Source organism: Oncorhynchus gorbuscha, linkage group LG24, assembly GCF_021184085.1.
Source record: "Oncorhynchus gorbuscha isolate QuinsamMale2020 ecotype Even-year linkage group LG24, OgorEven_v1.0, whole genome shotgun sequence".
Taxonomy (NCBI): domain Eukaryota; kingdom Metazoa; phylum Chordata; class Actinopteri; order Salmoniformes; family Salmonidae; genus Oncorhynchus; species Oncorhynchus gorbuscha.
The window spans coordinates 4,581,424-4,598,603 of NC_060196.1; the positions used below are offsets into that span (position 1 = coordinate 4,581,424).

Here is a 17,180-nt window from a genome sequence, read left to right on the forward strand (position 1 = left end):
CAGGAGAATGTACCAGCCTGACCTTAATGGAAAGAAGCCTACCCTTAGACCAGGAGAATGTACCAGCCTGACCTTAATGGAAAGAAGCCTACCCTTAGACCAGGAGAATGTACCAGCCTGACCTAATGGAAAGAAGCCTACCCTTAGACCAGAGAATGTACCAGCCTGACCTTAATGGAAAGAAGCCTAACAGGAGAATGTACCAGCCTTAGGAAAGAAGCCAGACCAGAGAATGTACCAGCCTGACCTTAATGGAAAGAAGCCTAGACCAGGAGAATGTACCAGCCTTAGACCAGGAGAATGTACCAGCCTGACCTTAATGGAAAGAAGCCTACCCTTAGACCAGGAGAATGTACCAGCCTGACCTTAATGGAAAGAAGCATACCCTTAGACCAGGAGAATGTACCAGCCTGACCTTAATGGAAAGAAGCCTAACCTTAGACCAGGAGAATGTACCAGCCTGACCTTAATGGAAAGAAGCATACCCTTAGACCAGGAGAATGTACCAGCCTGAGACCAGGAGAATGTACCAGCCTGACCTTAATGGAAAGAAGCCTACCCTTAGACCAGGAGAATGTACCAGCCTGACCTTAATGGAAAGAAGCCTACCCTTAGACCAGGAGAATGTACCAGCCTGACCTTAATGGAAAGAAGAATGTACCAGCCTGAAAGAATGTACCAGCCTGACCTTAATGGAAAGAAGCCTACCCCAGGAGAATGTACCAGCCTGACCAGGAGAATGTACCAGCCTGACCTTAATGACCAGGAAATGAAGCCTGACCTTAATGGAAAGAAGCCTGACCAGCCTGGCCTTAATGGAAAGAAGCCTAATGGAGAATGTACCAGCCTGACCTTAATGGAAAGAAGCCTACCCTTAGACCAGGAGAATGTACCAGCCTGACCAGGAGAATGTACCAGCCTGACCTTAATGGAAAGAAGCCTAACCTAGGCCAGGAGAATGTACCAGCCTGACCTTAATGGAAAGAAGCCTGTACCAGACCAAAGAAGCCTACCCTTAGGCCAGGAGAATGTACCAGCCTGACCTTAATGGAAAGAAGCCTAATGACCTTAATGGAAAGAAGCCTACCCTTAGCCAGAGAATGTACCAGCCTGACCTTAATGGAAAGAAGCATACCCTTAGACCAGGAGAATGTACCAGCCTGACCTTAATGGAAAGAAGCATACCCTTAGACCAGGAGAATGTACCAGCCTGACCTTAATGGAAAGAAGCATACCCTTAGACCAGGAGAATGTACCAGCCTGACCTTAATGGAAAGAAGCATGCCTGACCTTAATGGAAAGAAGCAAGGAGAATGTACCAGCCTGACCTTAATGGAAAGAAGCATACCCTTAGGCCAGGAGAATGTAGCAGCCTGACCTTAATGGAAAGAAGCCTACCCTTAGGCCAGGAGAATGTAGCAGCGAAGGGCACGGAGGAGGGAAGGGAATATTGGAGTGCTGCTGATACAGAAAACACTACTTTGCCCTCTCTGAGGATGTTCAATCAGCTTTTAGGAATGGCCCTTGACTTCGACAAGGCCTGGGGGCCCACAAGTAATCAAGCGGTGTGTGTGTGAGTTTGTGTGTGTGTGTACCTTATCTGTTTGCACGTTATCTTATATTCCTTGTGATTTGGAACTCCATTGTCCAGGTTCTTTATTTAGCTAAACAGTTGCTGTGTCAGCTCGTTGGGAGAGCGAAGGGCCGACCTTGGCCTGCTTGGATAGCCTCTCTTCCTGCCTTTAGACAATGTATTGATAACGGGCCCATTTGCTAAGTGTATAGTTATGGAACGAGTAATGGACACCGATGGAGAGGATCTCACATTCCTCATCATTATTGACATGCCTCACTCTTCTTTGTTACCTAGCAACTCATAACATCTATCTGTCTGGACATGATGTACTTTGTGCCGTACATGTCTATAGGACAATATATCAAATATATGTAAAAAAAAAAGTAATGTTTCAAAGAAAGTTTGGTTCCGCTCTCTTCCCTTTCCATCTCAGGTTCAAATCAAGACGACTGGGACATGCACATTTAGTTCCGACTGCCCTTCTCACATTTCCTTACGATGCTCATCTCAGTTTCCTTTAGTGGGAAGAAACGGTTGGGCTAGAATCTGATCTGGGATCTGAGGAAAGGAGAGAGAGGAGCATACAGACTGGGGACAGTGTGGTTCCCAGATACCCGGTGCGTGAGTGTGGGAGTGTGTGTGTGTTTGCGTATATCGGAGTGCGTTGTGCCCCTGAGATTATTTTCAGCAGGCAGTGCAGAGATGAGAGAGAGATGAGAGAAGGAGTGAGAGAAGGAGAGAGAGAGAGGAGAGAGAGAGAGAGAGAGAGAGAGAGAGAGAGAGAGAGAGAGAGAGAGAGAGAGAGAGAGAGAGAGAGAGAGAGAGAGAGGGGAGAGAAAGGAGAGAGAGAAAGATAGAGACAGGGAGGAGAAAGATAGAGAGCGAGAGAAAGAGAGAGAGAGAAAAGATAGCGAGAGAGAAAGAGTGAGAGAGTGGCTGCTGTTGCTGTTTCCAATGGGGGGCCTGTTACCGAGGGGAGGTGGAGATTTACACTCCCTCTCAGTCAAATTGCTCCCTCCACTCCTGCTGCGCTCTGAGACACACACACACACACACACACACCCAACTCTCCACAGGAAAACCCAGAGCCTAATGCGCAGCACCTCACAGGCAGCACACTGCCACGTACGTTGGGCAAACCAAACCAAGTGGGACACTAACTCCGACTCTGCGACTTTGATAGTTGGTTAATTACTCATGTGATGTGATTCAGATGTCTAGGGGCTTCAGCAGAAAGTTCGCCTGACGGTTCCAACAGGGGAGGCAGGAGCAGACATTTTAGGAGAGCAGAGCGGTAGGTGAAAACCAAACCTATTTATTATTTATCAATATATCAGTTTACGTGCTGTCACACAGGGTCCCAGTAGTGTGGTGCCTGATGCTAAACGGTGATGCTACATGAAGTGCTGGATGCTAAATAGGTTTTTGTGTACTAACTAGGTGACATCTGGGACTCTGAACAGGATGGAACACTCTTCATGGCTAGCTGGAGAGGCACTGTGTTCTGTTGTGATGAAAAAGAATTCAAATGCAGATCTCAGTTTTCTTTACCTACTTGGTCTGAACTCAGTGAGTCTAGATTGTACATTCATAGAAAGGGTTTTTAACTACTCTGTAAAGTTTGACCTGAAATACACTACTATATTACTTTGAATATAACCTGGTAATTATATAAATGTAAGTATTTGATTTACATATTGGTAGTAGGGTTCATTTCTAACTGGTTACAAAATATATTTTGAGAGAACTTAGGATTTTTTCATGTAACATCTTCACTCAACTCTCAAACAATAGGGGTGGCAGGGTAGCCTAGTGGTTAGAGCGTTGGACTAGTAACCGGAAGGCAGTTAACCCACTGTTCCTAGGCTATCATTGAAAATAGGAATTTGTTCTTCACTGACTTGTCTAGTAAAATAAAATAAAATACAAAAGCTGTATTGTGTAATATAACACTGACTAGACATGGGCCTGATTGGATTATTTCATGTTAAAATGTCTCATTGTTTTCAAACCGCTAGTCTGAGTCTTTAAATTAAAACCAGAAGGGAGAATGAAGGGCAGAGGAAACCACACTGAAGAAGCCACGCAAGGGGCGCATTGTCAAAACAATATAAAGCCCTGCCTGGGTCTCTCTCTCTGTGTGTGTGTGTGAGCCTGCGTGAGTGTGTGTAATATGGGCTTGTAGCCCACACACTCCTATTAGCACACAGCCGTTGCTGATTATTACTTCCAGAAATGACAGAGCAGAGAGGAGACGCTTCATATTGTTTGACTGTAACCAGTCGTGGCATCTTCCCATCTGTGCCCCCTTGGCAAAACCTGTTTGAAGTCTGAAGGAGGTTGTTTTACTTCCCCTATCAGTTGGAGAGGATGGGAGAGGACCCACTGTGATGTGTAACTTTTGACACATTCTGATTTTGGCTCCATTTCTGAGGAGATGTTCCTGGATTCGGACAAAAGTATACAGTTGTTACACAGTCGATTCAATTGAGGAAGTTTTGTTTTGTTGCTTGCAAAGTTTGCTGGCTGAAATAACCCATATGCTTTTTTCCCCCTGTCCCCCCTCCCTTAATCTCTGTGTTTCTGTCTCTCTCACTCTCTCTATCTTGCTCTCCCTCCCTCTCTCTCTAACTTGCTCCCCACCTCTCTCTCTAACTTGCTCTCCCCCCTCTCTATCTCTCTCCCCTCCCTTGTCTCTCTCGCTCACCAGCTCTCACCACCAACAGTACATGGGGAACCCCTACACTATCTGTCCATCTCCTGAGACAAAGCGTGGAATGTGTTCTATAATGGTCGCCCCAATCGTACATGTGTTGGTGCTAATGGCCGTCATGGCCGCCCTGCCTGGCCCTGGAATGTGTCAGATAAACAGCACCACAGACGAGGGGGAGAAGGACTCCCTACCCCCAGACCAGGGCCTGGTCCTCCTCAACACCCACATCACCCTCCAACCCCTGGGCTTCCACAGCACCAGCAGCCCCTTCCTGGAGCATGGGAGCCCCATCTCCACCAGGGGCCACCATGGGCCGCAATGGCACAGGGTCGGAGCTGGATCTGGGGCCACAAACATCACCAGGATAAGGGCCCCTCCATCATGCACCATCGCCACTTCCATTCAAAGCTATTTCAAATACATCAACACAGTGATTTCTATCATAGTGTTTGTGGTGGGCATAGTGTGCAATTCCACCCTGTTGAGAATTATCTACCAGAATAAGTGCATGAGAAACGGGCCCAATGCCCTCATCGCCAGCCTGGCGCTGGGAGACCTCATCTACATCACCATAGATATACCCATCAACGTCTACAAGGTAAGAGACGCATATCCATCCTGTACACTGGACATCACAGTGAATTTTGCATGGATATATTGAAGCATAATTGCATCTCAGAGAGATTGAGAGAGCGAGAGATTATTTCACTTGCTTTGGCAATGTAAACATATGTTTCCCATGCCAATAAAGCCCCTTGAATTTAATTGAGAAAGAGAGAGCGGGTGAGAGAGAGAGCGAGAGAGAGAGAGAGAGAGAGAGAGAGAGAGAGAGAGAGAGAGAGAGAGAGAGAGAGAGAGAGAGAGCATGAGAGAGAGAGAGAGTGCATGAGAGAGAGAGAGAGAGAGAGCATGCAGAGAGAGAGAGAGAGAGAGAGAGATGAGAGAGAGAGAGAGAGAGAGAGAGAGAGAGAGAGAGAGAGAGAGAGAGAGAGAGAGAGAGAGAGAGATGAGAGAGAGAGAGAGAGAGAGAGAGAGATGAGAGAGAGAGAGAGAGAGAGAGAGAGAGAGAGAGAGAGAGAGAGAGAGAGAGAGAGAGAGAGAGAGAGAGAGAGAGAGAGAGAGAGAGAGAGAGAGAGAGAGAGAGAGAGAGAGAGAGAGAGAGAGAGAGAGAGTGCAGAGAGAGAGAGAGAGAGAGAGATGAGAGAGAGCATGCGAGAGAGAGCAGAGAGAGAGAGAGAGAGAGAGAGAGAGAGAGAGAGAGAGAGAGAGAGAGAGAGAGAGAGAGAGAGAGAGAGAGAGAGAGAGAGAGAGAGAGAGAGAGAGAGAGAGAGAGAGAGAGCAAGAGAGAGAAAGAGAGAGAAGCATGCGAGAGAGAGAGAGAGCAAGAGAGAGAGAGAGAGAGAGAGAGAGAGAGAAGAGAGAGAGAGAGAGACAGAGAGACAGAGAGAGAGAGAGAGAGAGAGAGAGAGAGAGAGAGAGTGCGAGAGAGAGAGAGAGAGAGAGAGAGAGAGAGAGAGAGAGCATGCGAGAGAGAGAGAGAGAGAGAGAGAGAGAGAGAGAGAGAGAGAGAGAGAGAGAGAGAGAGAGAGACAGAGAGACAGAGAGACAGAGAGAGTGCAAGAGAGAGAGAGAGCAGAGAGAGAGAGCAGAGAGAGAGAGAGAGAAGAGAGAGAGTGTAAGAGAGACAGTGAGAGAGAGAGAGAGAGAGAGAGAGAGAGAGAGAGAGAGAGAGAGAGAGAGAGAGAGAGAGAGAGAGTAATGAAGAAAAGAAAGGGGAGAACAAATAAATAAAGTATTCATTAGAAGGCTCCCCAAACATCATGTTGCTCTCCAAAGTTGATTTCAGTCAGTAGTAGTACTACTTTATCTTCATTGGGTGGCTCTTTGTGATGAAGGAAGCAGGGAGAGGCCCAGACTAAAATAAACAATGGAATCAGACCAATCAGACTGCGGTCACACATTTCAGTGGCCCTGCTCTGACCCATGGTTTGTGACAGGACCAGCTCTCCTCTCCAACCCTCTTATCTGCGTTCACATTTGAACCTCTCTACACTCAGAATAAATGGGTCTGGTTAAATGATGAATCAAGTGTCCAGTGTGAGCCATTTAAACCCATTAGACCGTAGTCCATTTACCCCCCATGTGGGTTCACTTTAACATGATCTAGATAGAACTCACAGATGATTTACGACGTTATCTTACCTGCTGTGGTATTATTGCTTGAGAGTAATGAGCATATTTTCCATTGGGTCCACATACATTGGTTGAACGGGTCAAGGTTCTTAATAGGATGAAGTGCAGTACATTGGGAATGCTCAGTTCATTATGAAGAGAAGTGGTGAAGCCACCTGTTTAGTATTACCGGTATACAGTTTCATCACACTGTGTCAGCACATATGGAAGTGACAGGGTCCCGGGACAGATGATTCTCCATATGTACAAAGGGGGGGGGGGGGGGGGTCTTTCCTGTATTAGGCGTTTCAGTTACACACATGAAGGATAAATCACAGTGTCCCTTTGTACTGGTGAGGAAAAGTAGTGCCGTAGGTACAACTCTGGTTTCAGGCCAAACACTCCCTGTGAACATGTCTGCACTACAGGGCCATGTGCTTTAGGGAGGCCAGGTCACTTCCTATGGGGTTTGTTTGACGCAGTTTCCAAATATAATCCTATACACACTACATACACACATACGGACACAGGCTACACACACACCCACAGTGACGTGGCCCCCTTTCCTTTCCAACTCCCATGTTCTGGAGACTTTTTGATTAGATGGAACCACTCCAAGTGAACAATAGGGGGACGAGGATGCACCCGTGAAGTGCTTCCTTTGGCCCGGCCTCTCAACGACTCTGGGTTAATCCCCTCTTTCTCTCTTTGTTCGGCCCATGTTGATTCCTGGTTCAACAACAGCTGCCAAGACTACTTCATAATGACAAAGGGTGGTTTTAGCAGTCTGTTCTACAGGGAGAGCTGTGAGTTGTTTTGTTTAGGGAGCTCTTCTTATAAGAGGCTATGGGAAGTGGTGCTTATAGATGCCTGGAAGTCCAAATAAAGAAAGGATGTCATTTTCAGGGATAGTTCCAGGGTTGGCTTGTAGGACCTGACTCAATGATGTACTGTATCAAGATGATGAGGCGCATATGGGCCTGCTGTTGGACTGCACTCAGATTCAGAATGAAGTCAGCACGTACCATGAAATCCCTCTGATGTGACTGAGACTAGCCTGCCTGTTGGGAAGGGCCTGCTACAGTACCGTGGTTAAAGATAGTCTGCACCCTGAGGACAATGGGAATTGAGCTAAGAGGAGATAAACATGTGATCCTCTAACCTCAATCCCTTATAATTTATCCCTTACTAGTTAGTAAAGAAAGAGATATAAGGGCTAGTCCATTATTATTATTATTGTTGTTGTTGTTATTATTATTGTTATTATTATTATTTCTCTTCACATCAGGTATTGTTCTTTCACAATTCAATTAATATTTTACATGCTTTTTTCTGTCTTCTCAGTTACCATACTGGCTAATAATGACCATTATGGATTTCTGATATCTTATGAAAGGGTTTGTAATACAGGGAAGTGCCAACTGGCTAAATGCCATCTAAGGTGTGTGGTTATTTCCTGACGATGCAAAGCCTGTTGTGAGTTGAAGCGTACATACTGTCTTCTACTATGTGCTGACGCTCTCTCTCTCTCTCTGTCTGTCTGTCTGTCTGTCTGTCTGTCTGTCTGTCTGTCTGTCTGTCTGTCTGTCTGTCTGTCTGTCTGTCTGTCTGTCTGTCTGTCTGTCTGTCTGTCTGTCTGTCTGTCTGTCTGTCTGTCTGTCTGTCTGTCTGTCTGTCTGTCTGTCTGTCTGTCTGTCTGTCTGTCTGTCTGTCTGTCTGTCTGTCTGTCTGTCTGTCTGTCTGTCTGTCTCTCTCTCTCTCTCTCTCTCTCTCTCTCTCTCTCTCTCTCTCTCTCTCTCTCTCTCTCTCTCTCTCTCTCTCTCTCTCTCTCTCTCTCTCTCTCTCTCTCTCTCTCTCTCTCTCTCTCTCTGTCTCTCTCTCTCTGTCTGTCTGTCTCTCTCTCTCTCTCTCTCTCTCTCTGTCTGTCTGTCTCTCTCTCTCTCTCTCTCTCTCTCTCTGTCTCTATCTCTCTCTCTCTCTGTCTCTCTCTCTCTCTCTCTCTCTCTCTCTCTCTCTCTCTCTCTCTCTCTCTCTCTCTCTCTCTCTCTCTCTCTCTCTCTGTCCCTGCAGCTCCTTGCCACCAGGTTCCCCTTCGATGACAGTTACTTTGGGCTGTGTCTGTGTAAGCTGGTGCCATTCATACAGAAGGCCTCTGTGGGCATCACCGTCCTCAACCTCTGTGCCCTAAGCGTCGACAGGTCAGTCCCATGTACCACTGCTGAATTCCAAATCAACCAATGGTGGAAGATTTCAGTTCTGTGAATCTTTATATGCAGGTTACGGTAAACTCCAAATGAAAATCTGTCTAATAATATTTTTTTTCTGTGAAATGTAGTCTACTTTACAGTATGTATGTATCAAAGAAAAAACTCCTCTTTAAAAAATGTTGACCCTCAACCTTTGCCAGTAACTCACCAACACCGGGATTAATCAAACCAAAAGTGTTTGTTGAACAGTAAAGCCTACTCTATGTATGGAAGTGGCTGAGACAAATTAACCAGGAAAGATGAATGACTTCCCTAATTTGATTTAAAGGAAACCACAGGTTGGGAGTTAGTTTAACTCCTTAGTGGGGGTAGTAGGGTAAAGGCAGTTTATTCCGGAAGTTTGTAACGTCAGTAATAATGGAGCTCTCCCATTACCAACATAGTTACTCTCCCTCCTAGTTTTCTATTGGCTGCATCTGATAAGGGCTAGGCCATCCAGAGCCATATCCACAACGCCTCTCAGAGTAGGAGTACTGATCTTGAATCGGCCCATATAATCTTTTTCACCATAAAAAAAATTGGATGCTAGATCAGCACTCCTACTCTGAGAAGCTTTGTGGTCTTAGATGTTTCTCTCCATGAGGAGGGGTAGTGTCGTGGAAATTTCCTCTATTTACCTAATCATGGGAGCAAACCACACACACACGTCAGAGTTAGTTATAAAAGTCCATCTTTAATTATATGAGCTCTTATCACAATCCGGTGACTCTCAGATAAATTCAGTGTCTCCTAGTGATTTTTTGAGAGTCCTCTTACAATGCAACTGAGTTCCTTTTAATAGCAAAGACACACATAGTCAGACAGCATAGACATAATTCATAGTTCAGCTTTGTCTCCTTTCCCAAACCCCAGAACCATAAACCAAATCCTCCATATCAACAGTCATATATCAAATTGTCATTTAGATACAACCCACTCAAAATACAAACTCCTGGACAAACTCACGGAGAGGAGAGTGAGGCTATAGTTTAAGATAAAAGCAACATTAGAGGGAGCATAGAAATGATTCCAGACACTGCAACCCTTCTTTCCCCACTAGAAAAGGTAGGGAGTAAAAGATATGTTTACACATGATGACACTTTGACCTCTCCCCTCTCTGTGGCCCATGCAACTTAGTTTTGACATAGAACAGATAACTGCAACCTCACCACAGAATTACACAAAAATACCATTCTGATGACAAGTAACTTACACACATTTGATGAATATTAAACATCTTACAAATGTTACCAACAAATTCTGATCCTTCCACGACAGTAGCTTTGCCATCAAGGAGCAGAAGTAGTTTTTATTCTCAAATCTAAACATGTTTATTCTCACATTTTTAACTCGGATTGTTTTGTGTCTGTTGCTACACGACTAGACTTGTATTCCCGTCTCACTCCCTCCAGTTCTTGTAACACTTAACACAGTCGGTCCTGTTTATCAGCAGAGTGAAAGTGAGGGGCTGACGTCCGGCTTCATTGGTCTGTGAGTTAGCAGACATAAGAGATAAGAGCATAAGGAGGCCTGTTCTGGATCTAAAGGGATGGAAGCCAGTTTAACATACCAGCTATGCTGAATGACTCCCATCATAGAGAGAGAGAGAGAGACGCTAGTGGTAGAGCCGAGTTCAATAGCAGATGGTCTCCATTTTGTTCTCAGAAAACGTGCAGCATATCTCGCCTGGTTTGCACGCGTTGTGTCTCGTTCCTCTCTGTTTGAGAGAGAGAGGGAGCGAGAGGGAGAGAATGTGGATGCATTACCATCTGGTTAAAATATAAATGACACCATGTTGTTTGACAAGGGTATTCAAGTGCATCATGAAAAATATATTGTTCAGGTCATAAAATCTTGATGCACCGTTTTACTAAAACATTCAGACAAGCGGTGCCTATTAATGAAATAAACAAGCAAACATGATTTGGAACACAGGAAACAAGCGTCAAGAAACAGACCATAGCTCCTGCCAACGCTTGTTTGGAGGCTTCACAAAACAATGAATATTAGATTCTGAGGATAAACAGTTGATTATTATCTGTTGTTCCTTAAATCTTAACTTGGATCATTTTTCTCTCAATACGATACGGTGTGTGTCTGGTCTACTGCCATGCAGTCAGTTCATAGAGCTTATCCTACAATGTACAGCTGAGTTGACCCAACATAATGGGTACTGTAATAAGATGAACAAGTATTCCAGTCGTTGTCTCACCATATCTCCGTGGTTCTCACAATCATGTTCCCATGCAGGGTTAAACGTTTGAAGTAAGTCTATTATTCAAGTACTGGAAGCGTCTCTAAAATAGGTTCACTTTTCACAGTCACTTGAACCTCCTAGCAAAGCTGGTTGAAATGACTTCATTACAACCATTTAAAGCTGGTTGAAATGACTTCATTACAACCATTAAAAGCTGGTTGAAATGACTTCATTACAACTAGTTTCGCCGCTGGGCTGTTTATTAGTTCCACCTCAGCAGTTGTTGCTGAAAGGTCCACAGCCCTGGCTCTGCTCTAACCCCTACCTTACCCCACCATGTTCACCCTTTCATTCTTTGTGTCCCTCTATGCCCCAGGTACCGTGCAGTGGCGTCATGGAGCAGGGTCCAGGGAGTAGGCATTCCTCTTCGGACAGCCATGGAGATCGTGTCCATCTGGGTGCTGTCCATGGCCCTGGCTGTCCCAGAGGCCATCGGCTTCGACATGGTTCAATTCAACTACAGGAACGAGACCATACGGACATGCATGCTCTACCCCAAGACTGACTTCATGATGGTACGACCCATTTTCTTGTTGACGCTTCTGCACTTCAAATAATCCCATTACCTGCATACAAACAATTCTGTCCCACAAAGCGTCTCAGAGTATGAGTGCTGATCTAGGATCAGGTCCCACCTCTTATTCTTTATGATTAAAAAGACAAAAGTGATTCAAGTAGGGTTACAGTACAGTACATGTGTGCTAACTTAGTCAATCTGAGAGTCCATGATTTCCTGTGGTGGTGTATCCTTGCACTGACCTATCAAAAACAAATCCATCTGTCCAAATACTTGGCATGAAAAGTAATTGTTATAAATACAGTGGTAGATTTATCGTACTGACATTCATTTCTCTGACATTCTTGGTGGAACCACCCAAAGAGCTAGAAATATGGTGAAAGGAAGCATACAGAGGCCAGACCTGGGTTCAAATATCATTTCAAATACTTTAGCTGACTGAGCTTGTTTGGCTTAATGGACAAATAGAATCATCCCAAAACATCTGGCACTCTAGGTAGGCTAGAGCAAACACAAAGTACTTGAAAGATTTCAAATAGTACTTGAACCCAAATAGCATTTGAACTCTGACAGAGGTCTCCATATGTTTTTTTTCCCCTCAGAGAGAGAGAGAATCTCTGAGGTGATCACTTTCTTTGTCCACAAGTCCTGGAGAACATAATTGATCGCAGGCCACAACAGCAATTACAGCTCAACTGATGTATGGTTCCTTCAAGCTGAGCCATGTGTGTGTCTAGTTCACATCATGCAAAACACAAAAGATACTAAATCCCATATCATGACCAAACCATGCTGAGGTTTAGGTCATTTCATTTGAATCCAGATTCAATAGAAGACGTATGACATACAGTATCTCCCCCTCCCAAAGTGAGGAATTTATTAATGTCATATAAAGGTTATAGATGAACATTTATTCTGTGGCCAAAAAATTCCTCAAATGGCATCTGCTCCTCCTTAAAAGGTGTACGATAATATCCCCCTCTTATATGTGGATTTAGTAGATTAGAATATGTCACTGCCATCACATAGACGTATTGGTAAAGTCAACTTGCTTTGTTACCAAACCTAGCAGGTGAAACTGGTTGAAATGACCTCATTACGACATCAATACAACCAGTTTTCCACGTTTACCTGCTGGACAGTCTTCTGGAGTATTGGCATGTTATGAATTGTCGTTCTCCTGCATCGAACCTGTGTAATAACGTTCTCCTGTTGTGGTTCTCCTGCAGTACTATAAGGACATCAAGGACTGGTGGTTGTTTGGGTTCTACTTCTGCGTTCCTCTGATGTGTACGGCCGTGTTCTACACTCTGATGACCTGTGAGATGCTCAACCACAGGAACGGCAGCCTCCGCATCGTCCTCAGTGAACACCTCAAACAGGTACACACACACACACACACACACACACACACACACACACACACACACACACACACACACACACACACACACACACACACACACACACACACACACACACACACACACACACACACACACACACACACACACACACACACACAAGGTACTTGAGGCCAGACGGCCTCATGTTTAGTGTCTCTTAAGGAGAAGCCCATGCCCTCTCTCAGGCCTCTCAAGCTGATGTTGCATAACCCACCCTGACTGCCTTCTACATTCATAGTACTACTTAGTATCAGATCTCTCTTCTCTTCGGTTGTTACGCACTGTAACCAGAGCCTCTAGAGTTTTGGAGGCCCTAAGCCAGGTTGGGCTGCGTATAGGCAGAGGCACCTCTACTGTAACAGTACACTACTGCAGAATGACTCATGTTTCGTCTCTTTAAAGGTTTGTCCTTTTCCTCTCTCAGGCCTATCCGGTTTACATTACATTACCTTACATCTCCCTAACAACCTAGCGTCTCCCTAACCTAACATTTTGTCTGTTTACATCCCCAGAGACGTTACCATACAGTACTCAGAATGACTGAGCGTTTTTTTAATACGTTTTCCACTCTCAGTATCTTGTCTTCATCAGCCTTCATCCAACCTTTTCCTAATCTGTTGTTCATTGTTATCCCCAGAGACGGGAAGTGGCCAAAGCAGTGTTCTGCCTGGTCCTGATCTTCGCTCTGTGCTGGTTCCCCCTGCACCTCAGCAGGATCCTCAAGAAGATGGTCTACAACTCGGGAGACGTTGGACGCTGTGACCTGCTCAAGTGAGTGCAGCCATGTTTGTTTGCTGTTGTCATCTCATTATTAGAAACGACTGACTCAGTACGGTGTGTTGGAAAATGGAAAGGTGGAAATATGTGGGGAACCACTCGACTGGATCTAGAACCACAACAGACTAAACACAGACAGACATTATTTGAGCTGCTGCAATTTAATGATTCGAAATGTTTGAAAGGAGATGAAACTCAAATGGAAGTTCGGCCAAAAAACATGGGTGTCGTTTCTTTCAGCTTCCTGTTGGTCTTGGATTACCTGAGTATCAACCTAGCCACAGTAAACTCCTGTATAAATCCCATCATCCTCTACTTTGTCAGCAAGAAGTTCAAAAACTGCTTCAAGGTACAGTAGATCCCTAAACATACACACACACCCAACTCTCTTTTTATCTCTTGCTATATATCTCTCTCTATCCTTTTCACTCTCTCTTGCTTTCTTTTTCTTTTGCTCTCTCTTTCCCCCCATATAATCAGTATCTCCACTAACACCCCCCCCAGCCCTCCCCAAATCCTTTGTCCTGTCTCGCCAGTAAAGCAAAAAGAGAACCTCTCCCTCTCCCCACGACCGAGGGGCTGTGGCTCTGTGCTGGTGATGACATTAGTTAAAGAAGATGTAAAGCAAACAGAGAACCTCTCCCTCTCCCCACGACCGAGGGGCTGTGGCTCTGTGCTGGTGATGACATTAGTTAAAGAAGATGTAAAGCAAACAGAGAACCTCTCCCTCTCCCCACGACCGAGGGGCTGTGGCTCTGTGCTGGTGATGACATTAGTTAAAGAAGATGTAAAGCAAACAGAGAACCTCTCCCTCTCCCCACGACCGAGGGGCTGTGGCTCTGTGCTGGTGATGACATTAGTTAAAGAAGATGTAAAGCAAACAGAGAACCTCTCCCTCTCCCCACGACCGAGGGGCTGTGGCTCTGTGCTGGTGATGACATTAGTTAAAGAAGATGTAAAGCAAAGCAGTGATTTATGAACTCATTTACTCGGTGAGGTCACATAACTGTACACATCTGTTAGAGACCTGAGCTGAAGATAAGCCATGCCCTAGCTCCAGCTGTCCTCAGAGAGCGAGAGAGCGAGAGAGACTGAGACTAACTCATAACAGAAATTCCCAGACCCTGAACGTGCCTCTTCCTCTCTCTGCAGAACTGGGGCTAAGAGTTTGGGAAGGATAGAAAGTGTTCTACTTCTCACGCTGTGAGCAGATGTAGTTTTATATAGTCTATTGTTCAAAGAAGCATTCCCAGCCCTCATTACACAAGCCCTCATCATTGTAAGCTGTAGAAAAGTGTCTACTTGGACCTCGTCTATCGTAGCAGCAAAAGAATAAAAGTTATCAACACAGAATGACCACAGCAGTATGAATAGTGCTTCTAATCTTGTAAACTTGTACCCTTGTTCAAGTGTCTAACCGTGTCCCCTTGTCCCCTTCCAGTCCTGCCTGTGTTGCTGGTGCCACTCGGATGCCACAGTGACCAGCACGGGACAAAATGGGAACGGGACCAGTATCCAGTGCAAGAGCCCAGAGCCCGCCAACCTCCACACGGACCGCAGCCTACGCAAGGACAGCGACTGACCAGCACAGGAGGTGACGCCCCTATGGACGAGGAGGTCTCACTACAACTACAGCCAGTCTGCACTAAACACAACAGACTCTCAACTCAATAGGACCCCCATGCTAAACCGCTATGGTGTGACAAACAGAGAGAGAGTCACACGTTTCAAACACCACCACACGTTTCTTATACAGAACACTGCTGGGCAGCTCTGGAGCCTGACGTAGGACCACAGGGGAAATGAGTGGAGTTTATATATAGACACAAACATACAATGGGCATGATGGACACTGCAGTATTTCCAGTGTCTCTCTGGACTATACCATTCCCTTTGCCAGGGGGTGACGAGGAGGGAGCGATGCTTTATAGTACCGTGAGAGAGGAGGAAGAGGGATGGAGCGAGGGGTAGCTAACAGGATGCAGCTGAACCCAGGCTATAAATGACCGGCCAGTCAGTAGCGGAGCGAGTAGCCTGTTTTTCTGTTCACAAAACGGTCAGCACTGCTGGGACGAACCAGGAAGCAGCGGAAACCCCGGGAAGGAAGGCCAGAGCGCTCCCTGTCAGAGGGGACGAGAGGAGAAGGAGAGAATGGTCCCCTAGGAGTCCTAATGAACTGCTACTCAGTGATAGTGGAGAGAAGGGGAGCTCGCACTATTGAGTTGACTTTCCTTTTTTAGTGTCGCTATAGCATCTTCCATCATAGGAACTATACGCTGGTCGTTGTATACACAGCAGTACACTTTCATAGAGTAAGCGAATGTCCCGTGTTCTGTATGGTGAATTTGTTTTAATATGGATGAAAGTGATTTTGCCATGTAAACGTGTGTGTTCCAGTACAGTTTTATATTCTGTTTGATAAAACGTACCAGGAAGTGTTAATTCACTGTGTTTAGGTTTCACGTGCTGGGAAGAAGGAAAAAGTGATTTTAACGAAAAGGTGCCTTGTGTCACCTTGAATTCCCCCGTATAGCCTTATACAGCATACAGACTCTGTACAACAACCATTGGAATATCACTTAGGGTGTAGAGCTACTCCAGTGTAGAGTAACCACCAGAGTGCATCCCAAATGGACCCCTATTCCCTACATAGTCCTATGCGCCCTGGTCAAAAGTAGTGCACTATAGGAGGGAAGGGGGTGCCATTTGGGAAGCAGAGCCAGTCTCTTGACTTGTTATCCAAAGACTAATGGTTTTCTGACCCCTACTGAAGTCCCAAGCTAGTTTAAAGAACAAGTCCAGGTGCAGCAAGCACCACAGGACCATAAAGTACAACATTATGATTATGTCTCAGTTCAAGGCTCGTTGAAAAGGGGGTCTCTATGTTCTCACCCAAAAGACAAAGGGATAAAAAACGTTTTCCCTACTTCACTGTGAATTTTACAAGACACAGAAATGTTGGTATTTACAGCTAAGCTGTTTGTGATACATGCTCGTATATATATCACGTTTTTACATGGAGTTCTATTTGGCTATATTCTTTATAATATATACAGAATGTGGTTATCATTTGTCCTTTGCCTGAGGCAGGATTTTTTATTAGTTTGTGCGATGATAAATATACCAGTTGGTGTTTAAATCATATCAGCTACCTAGGTGACTATACTGCTTTATATATTTGATACGTGAATACATGTTTTGTGAATACAATTAATGTGCTGTGTGTGTGTGTGTGTGTGTGTGTGTGTGTGTGTGTGTGTGTGTGTGTGTGTGTGTGTGTGTGTGTGTGTGTGTGTGTGTGTGTGTGTGTGTGTGTGTGTGTTTTTGGTGTGTGTGTTTTTTGGTGTGTGTGTGTGTGTTTTGGTGTGTGTGTGTGTGTTTTGGTGTGTGTGTGTGTGTTTTGTGTGTGTGTGTGTGTTTTGTGTGTGTGTGTGTGTGTGTGTGTGTGTTTGTGTGTGTGTGTGTGTGTGTGTGTGTGTGTGTGTGTGTGTGTGTGTGTGTGTGTGTGTGTGTGT

General features: G+C 45.2%; 1 protein-coding gene across 1 annotated transcript; it reads left to right on the plus strand.

The window, feature by feature from the left end:
• The first annotated feature begins 2,400 nt into the window (after window positions 1–2,400).
• Window positions 2,401–16,998, plus strand: LOC124012551 (endothelin receptor type B-like). Its single transcript, XM_046326306.1, has 8 exons — window positions 2,401–2,870; window positions 4,287–4,887; window positions 8,532–8,659; window positions 11,282–11,480; window positions 12,712–12,864; window positions 13,526–13,659; window positions 13,906–14,014; window positions 15,107–16,998. Exons 2-8 carry the CDS (start codon window positions 4,306–4,308, stop codon window positions 15,245–15,247), a joined length of 1,446 nt encoding a protein of 481 aa, XP_046182262.1. The 5' UTR covers window positions 2,401–2,870; window positions 4,287–4,305; the 3' UTR covers window positions 15,248–16,998.
• Window positions 16,999–17,180: the final 182 nt, after the last annotated feature.

Excerpts from the sequence above, each read along its gene's own strand:
- LOC124012551 (XM_046326306.1), top strand. The coding sequence starts at position 4,306 with ATGGGGAACCCCTACACTATCTGTCCATCTCCTGAGACAAAGCGTGGA. Across the intron at positions 4,888-8,531 it reads TACCCATCAACGTCTACAAG|CTCCTTGCCACCAGGTTCCC; the intron begins GTAAGAGACGCA and ends CTGTCCCTGCAG. Across the intron at positions 13,660-13,905 it reads GGACGCTGTGACCTGCTCAA|CTTCCTGTTGGTCTTGGATT; the intron begins GTGAGTGCAGCC and ends CGTTTCTTTCAG.